The 7670-nt window shown below is 44.7% G+C and overlaps 1 protein-coding gene across 1 annotated transcript; it reads right to left on the reverse strand.

The window, feature by feature from the left end:
- Window positions 1-3785: 3785 nt before the first annotated feature.
- LOC124646982 (ankyrin-1-like) lies at window positions 3786-7214 on the reverse strand. Its single transcript, XM_047187002.1, has 3 exons — window positions 6550-7214; window positions 4457-5136; window positions 3786-4373 (listed from the first exon to the last, which is right to left on the reverse strand). Exons 1-3 carry the CDS (start codon window positions 7196-7198, stop codon window positions 3786-3788), a joined length of 1917 nt encoding a protein of 638 aa, XP_047042958.1. The 5' UTR covers window positions 7199-7214.
- Window positions 7215-7670: the final 456 nt, after the last annotated feature.

A 7670-nucleotide genomic window follows, 5' to 3' on the forward strand; every position in this document is an offset into this window, starting at 1 on the left:
TTTTATCGAGTCACATGTCTTATTCCACCTATTTACCCTAATGAGCCTATACGTATCCCTTCCGTACCTATTACCCAATGTTTGTTGTTTGGCAAGCCTTATGAGTCGTAGCACATTATTAGGGATCTGTTGTTGTCTCATTATCTTATCAGGGTTGTTGGGAAGTTATCACATGTTATATCGGTTGTTGGAGATACTTATGGCTTACTTAAATGTTAACAACTAAAATTGTTAAGCAGTGGCATCAGCGGGCCTCTTTGCAAAAGCATAGGATCTTTGTCTCGCTTGTGTCCCCTAGGACCCTAGTTCTTGTTATCGGTTCTGAGCTAGGAGCTCTGCCATACGTGGGGATTATTAATGGGACCCCCCCCTCACCATTACCTTTTCTCAAGTCTGTTGAAAAGGGGGCCACAACCTTGGTTTTATTTGACGCATGCATGTTTACTTACTGTTGCCTTAGGGTGTTTACTTACTATTGCCTACGAGTGTTTATATTATGTACTGTACTGCATTTCCGTGGGACGCCTTATTCCTGGCCTGGTTGTTCACACCCGTCTTCGACACCGACGCAAACCCTGAGTCCGCTGAGGAGTACGGCCGAACTTCGTTACGGGTAGCTTAGTGGAGTGGCCCCCTAGACTTTCTTGCAGAACTGGAAACGGTCTTGTTGTAAGACTTCACTGTTGCTCGATGTGGTTGATCATGCATATGCGTATATTTTTGAGCACCCCTGTAGGGTAAATCTTTTCGAAAAGCCGTGTCCGCGGTTAAGGACAACTTGGAATTGTTTAACTCGATCATAGAACAACTTACACCTAATACTTGTTGTTAATAACTTGCTAATAATTTGCGTAGTAAGTTAGCATTACTACAACCGATATCTAATAAAATCTGTCAACCGTGTGAGTGCATGTACATTGCTTCTTCAGTAAGAGTGAAGGGGATATGTGTATTTGGTCAGGTTATGTCCGTGTAGAATCTAGCTCGTTATCTTTATGCACTCTCTTACCTTCTCTGAGTAGACAGATGTTGTAGCGTGTCTCTGTAGTGCAAGTCTTTGCTGCCGCTTACTCCACCATATAGCCCGGCAAATATATAACCCGGAGTTCATTCCTTGGTACTTACGCTCTGCTTTCTTCTTCTTTTGTCTTGTCCCCCTTTTGTCGGCAACCGTTGGCCCGATTCTTTTGGACAGGTTTGAGATGACGACGTTAGCAAGGTTACCCTTCCGGCTTGGTCTCGGGCAGGGTTATGGATGCCACCGGTTATCTTCAAGACTCTTAGTCTCATTTGTATCTTTTCCGTACTCGAACGCATTCAATTTTCTGTATGATTCGGATCTTGTGTTGTATATTTGTATTCTTGTCTCGTTGGAGCCATTGTTGTAATATATGTTTTTTTGTGGGTTCCATCGTGAACTTGTTGTAATGACTACTAAGATGTGTTAATTACTCTTGCATCATGTGTGTGATTCATCGTGCACGTCATGTAGGAGGGTGTCTCAGAATCGATACCATGCGGATTTTGGCGGGATCGCTGGAATCCGCAGGGTACCGGTTTTGGGGCGTCACACCACGTTCCCCCGCACGCGGGTGGCACGCGTCATCACGCACAGAGGAATCTACCACCATAATACACTAACTGTTCGCGTGCAACCGAATGCCAAGATGGTGGGCCCAGGCCGTGGCCCCCACTTTCAAGCCATAGCCCCGGCAACCAAGCCATCGCTCGTCCCATGCCCGGGGACTACTGTCGCCTCCGGGGAAACCAGGGTTCCCCAGATCCACTAAGTGTGTGCCACAGCTCCCCACTTCCGATGAAGAAGCACATCAATCTCTTCTTCGAGATTGCCAAGAACCAGAAGGATTACAACGAGTTCTACCTTCTCCCCATGGAGAAGGCCTGGGAGATCCCCGGCAACCTGCGGGCCAGCCTCGCTAGGATCCCTTTTCCGGGAAGGGAATCATCAGCAGTGACGTATTGCGCCGGCCCTGGGAAGGGAAGCGTCAGTAGTGACACATCCTTGACTACTTTATACATGGACGGATGATGATAGGACGGGACGGCGCTGCGCCGTATCCGTGCCGTCAGGCGCGTGGGTATCACTAGCTGGACACTTGCGTAATCAAGCCTACAATGGTGATACAACAGGTCTGCGGCAGAGAAGACATGATTGTAGCCTAACTACAAATAGGTAGAGTCTATGCCTAGGCCGGTGCAGAGGTCTCCCTGCGGCGCTGACAGGACAGGACATGGCGTCCCCGGGAACAAAAGGTATCTAGCCTATGTCATCAAACTCAAAAGATGGGACTGACCACTGGCACGTCTTCGTCACCTATCTCCTGGTACCTCTTCGTCGTGTCTCGCCTGCCACCTCCTTGTCGTGTATCGTCTGCCACTACCTCGTCACGACCTGCCAGTTGTGATCGAGCTGCATGGCAGTTGTTGGATGGCCACTGTGGTAGCCCCTTGCCAGTATAAAAGGAGGCCCATGGCCACAGAGACAGGGATCCCGATCCGATCCATTCGCTCCAGTTTTCCAACCCTAGAGTAGAGAGTAGAGAGCAAGAAAAGAGCTCAAGTCTTCTCCTTGCCTAGGCGCCCTGGCGAGGAGAGTTCACTGAGTTCATCCCTGTAAACCTGTGTTCACCCATCATATATACTATCTAGCAGGATGTAGGGCTTTTAGCTTCTGAGCGGCCTGAACCTGGTAAATTCTCGGTTTTTGACCTGAGTTTGGATCATCCTTGCTGCCCCTTCACCGAACCTAAAAAGGGGTGTTCACATCCAGGTGTCCGTGTTGCCACACCGGACATATGCAATATATTTTAGTTCTGCTTCATTTCAAAATTTATGGGCAAATTTCGGTCTTTTTTGTCCCAGTTTTCAAATTTTGATGTGCGTTTTTCATCCAAAATTTTCTGAGAAATTCCCAAAATACTGAATTTCGGCCATTTCATTCAGGCCCGGTAAAAAACGCAAAACAAAATCCAAATCCTTGTCTGATAGTCGTAAAATAGTCAGCAAGCTCCAATGGCAAGTCAACATGTGAGTCCGTGTATCGGTCAATGGTGTAGCGCAGGTTGAGCCGTGTGTCAGAAATCATCATACCATTACATGCTGGGGTGTATTCGTGGTAGGAAGATAACATAGTCCATCTTATTCATCATCTTAAGAACTTGATAGTCGTAAAACAATCTCGAAGCTCCATGCCGACTCAACACCTGAGTCTGCCCATGGGTTGTCATCAAGGGCGTAGCGCAGGATGAGCCATGCGATAGAGGCACACGGTGCGGAGATAATATAACATGTTGTCCGTAGCAATGCACGGGAACTTAGCTACTAACATATCATATTTCAACGATACAAAAAAAAGTATACCAGACAGAGGAACATAACTTTATTTTATTTTCCATAATATATATGGGATATACAACACTGAAATAAGACATGGAATGGGTAGAACAGATGCTTACACACTGGCAAAATATATATGGGATGATGATGGATAACACAACCAATTTATACATGTATATAACCGGCACAACCTTGGATCTCCGATGCTTTGAATCTAGCTTAGCCCAACTTAATCCGTTCAGTTATCCTATTTTTGTTTTCCAAGAGACTGAAGATTACGATGTAGGGCCAGAAGAGATAGGCAATGTTGGCTAGGAATCTAGTCCCTAATTTCACCAATCGCGAGGACAATGAACGCCATCCCCTGTTATTTTTCAACTTGACACATCCCCTCTTAAAAACAAGTGCTGTATCGGTGAATATTGCCCTCATGAACCAAAGTGCATCGAGAAATGCAAGAACAGTGAGGGTGCAAGACGCGATGGCTGCCCTGCGATCCACTGGGCAAGCAACACATATAGGGCGAAGGCGAAGGCGGCACAGAAGCTTCTCGCCGCACCCATGAGCAGTGCTAGAGAGAAGGACACCAACTCTATCCGCTTATATATGTCGAGTGCACCTACCCCGGTGTAGATGAGACTGAATGTGGCTAAAGACGAGCAGATGAATGCCAAGGTGTTGGAGATGACAAACCCGTCAAAAGCATAGTACCCGGCAAGCGTTGGCGTGCCGCCTTTGCCCATTGGTGGGGTCTCCTTATCTTCGCTGAAGCCACCGGGCATGGTGAAGGCTGCAGCAAACGTTGCTGTCGCCACTAGCACAGATCCAATGCCGACAATCTGTGCGAAGTCTGTTATTTTCTTTCCCTCACGGCGCTCATTTTCTTCCATCAAGCGGTCGCTTCTTATCTTGTCCTCATGGCTCTCGTTATGTTCTTCCATGAAGCGGTCGCGCCGGCTGTTGCCATTCTGAGCGTCTGCAAAGGTTAGCGTCCCAAGAATCCTACGCCGTGCATGCTGCAAAGTTTTTTTTTCACTGAAGGTAATTAGTGAAAAATATGGAGCAAGAATATATAAGAATAGCAGTGTCATGCATTTACCATTCCGAAATAAAATCCCGAAACTGAAGGAGCTCTGCTATCGGCAATATCCATGGGAGTTTCTCCGAGCTTATTTAGCAGATTTAAGAGAACATGTTGGTTGCAGATGAGACTTTTGAATATGTCCCAATCCCCTCCATGGATAGCTAGGTGTAGGGCAGTGTTCCCATCTTTGTCCTGTATATTCATGATGGACTTAAACTGTGATCTACTGCACACAAATTTAACGATATTAAGCCTCTTCTTCTCAACAGCGACATGAAGGAAGGTCCTTCCCTTAGCATCACGCAATCTGGCACAGCAAGGAGGGCAGCCCCGGAGCAAGATAATAATAGGCACCAAGCTGCCTGCCGAGGCAGCGACATGCACCGGAAACAACCCATTCTTGTCTGGCTGAAATGCCAAAGATGGATAAGTTTTCGCTAGTAGGACGATTGGATGCTTCCTCCAAACATAAATCCTGTATAACAACTTGGATGGTGCAATATGATAGTAGAGGCTGAAGGAACAAATTTCGAGGCTCCTGTTAACAAAAGCGAAAAGGAAAAACTCCAGAGAGGGATCTTCCACTGATGCAGCGAAGTGCATTGGCGTACTTTCGCAGGTGCGCCATTGTTTAGTGAGATTCGTTGTTTTTTCCTTGTTTTTCTTGGTCCAGTCAAGTAGAGACTTTGCTATCCCTACAGTTGACGTTATTCAAGTTAATTAAACAGTGCTAAAAGTAGAAGGCAACAACATACGTTATGGAAGAGACATTAAATTTTATTTTTTATATTCTTCAGAAAAATTGCAAATGTCATATTCTACGTGATCCAGGTGTGTGCTTAAGCTTGTTCAACCTTTTGAAGATCTTAATCTGTCTTATCACTTTTGAAGATCTTAAGCTTGGAAATTTAAATTTATCACATCTAAATGACTTGAGTAAATTCAACGCCAAAAAAACCCTAATCTTTTATTTTACAGTGTTACCAAAATGTACTTCCGATAAATAATCTATTATATAAATTAACTTGCATCTCAAGGATTGATTTTTTTAGAAGTGTCAATGACGATCATGTGTATATTGTTTTGGGATGGATTCACGCGGTCTCATAGAATGGACACAGAGTTTATATATGTTCAGTTCATCTAACCCTACTCCTATCTTGAAACTAATTTCATCAAAAGAAGGACTACATAATCTTTTAATGCTGCCAAGTCCTGCTATATAGCTGGTCGTAGTACGTGACCAAGTAATCTACTGCTGACCAAAGTTAATTTATAAAATATTTTAAATTAAAATGTATATTTAATAAAATAAAAAATAAACTTTAAAAATATATCTTTTGGTAACGAATTCTTAAAAGTATATATTCCTAATAGAACTAAAAAAAATCACATGGAACCCAATATTTTTAGGTATATACATGGGAGCCCAGTATATTTAAGTATATACACAAGTCATGCTAGAAGTAGTGGACCTTGATTCATTTTTTTCATGCAATTCACATCAAAATGGTTTACAATTTTTGTGGGTAAAAAATGGCTTATAATTAGTACTATTAGTATTTTAGACATGATAAAGGATAATAACACTAATAAATTCAAAAGCATTTTTATAGCAAATGATACATAAATGAAAAAAAAAATTAAATTTATACTTGGGACTTTTTTTTTGTTATCCATATTTTAATAATTTCAAAATTAAAAAGCACATAAGATATTGCGAGAAAACAACATGAAACATATGATGATAGTGTAGTGTTAGTGTAATGTAAAACCATGAAATACTAGAATGGAGTGATCTTTTTTCAGAAACCACCCAAGGGGATTAACTGCACTAGTCTCGACAGTTTATGTGTGCGGGTGGGGGGATAGTTCTAAAATGTGCAACTACCCAATTAAGGCAACGCTGGAATGTCGTGAAGAGTGTAGTTAGTGTAATGTAAAACCATAAAATACTAGAATGGAGTGATCTTTTTTCAGAAACCACCCAAGGGGATTAACAGCACTAGTCTCGACAGTTTATGTGTGCAGGTGGGGGGATAGTTCGAAAATGTGCAACTACCCAATTAAGGCAACGCTGGAATGGAGGGAAGAGTACTAGTACTTACTTTTGTCGTGAAGAACAGCAGCATGTAAAGCAGTTCGTCCGTGTGGGCCAGAGTGGGACAAGTCATTGTCATATTGGTGCAACTGGCATGCAATACTGTGATGACCCAACGAGATGGCTAGGAACAGTGGCGAAGTACCATCATTGGCATCCAGTCGGGCCAGCTCATTGTCCTTCGACATTAGTGCTTGGACCATTTGCATGTCGTCGGAACCGATGGCCTCATGCAACGCCGTCTTCCCATCCTTGTTCTGCACCCTCACCATATCCTTGGCATCGCCGGCGAGCTCAATCAGGCGAGAGACCATGCATGTGTTGCCGGCCCGGGCGGCGCAGTGCAGCGGCGTGTCACCGTGCACGTTGCACGCGAGCAGCAGGTGCTTGGCCTTGTCGTGGATCACCTTTGCGCTCTCCAAGTGCCCAGCACCGTCCCCGTCGGTTGCTACCACATGGAGTGCAGAATTCCCCTCATTGGTAACTACCAGTGCGGAGTCCTCCTCACTCGTTACCGCCATGGGCGGGCTCAGAAGTTGTTGTAGCCGCTCGTCATCGCCAGAGCTTGCGGCCAGGAAAAGCTGGAGACGCCCGGGCACAGGGAGGTCTTCCACGGGGAGGCCCTTGTCCGGCGAGCAGATGGATATCTCCGCCATCACACCACTCGATCGCTATATATGTACTACTATATGCAGTTGGTGGCACTCGTATATATATGCAAAACGTCCATCAGTCCATACACACATATATATAGAGCGTGCGAGGCATTCCTTGCCCATGTCACGCGGCATCCCCCATGCTCCCTCTCTCCCTCTCTCCCCCTAGCCTCTCTCTCTCTGTTGTGCTATTATGCAAAGAATAGATATGATGGTCATTCCTGGGTCTCTGTGTGGGCTCTTCTGTAAAGGACACGTACTAGGTTCTTCCCCAGCTGGCAAACAAAATGTTCCATATGATCAACCGATGGTTTTTCTTTTGTCATTATGTGAACACCAAGGAACCTGCTAACAAGAAGCAAACTTTGGTTCCAGGGATCAGTTTTTCTTTGCTTGTGCTGGAAATTAAAGAATATATCTTCCTTGCCACGTATCACTCTGTAATTAGCGGACGGTTAGGTGTTTGAGTTGA

Source organism: Lolium rigidum, chromosome 4 (genome assembly GCF_022539505.1).
Source record: "Lolium rigidum isolate FL_2022 chromosome 4, APGP_CSIRO_Lrig_0.1, whole genome shotgun sequence".
In the NCBI taxonomy this organism is placed as follows: Eukaryota; Viridiplantae; Streptophyta; class Magnoliopsida; order Poales; family Poaceae; genus Lolium; species Lolium rigidum.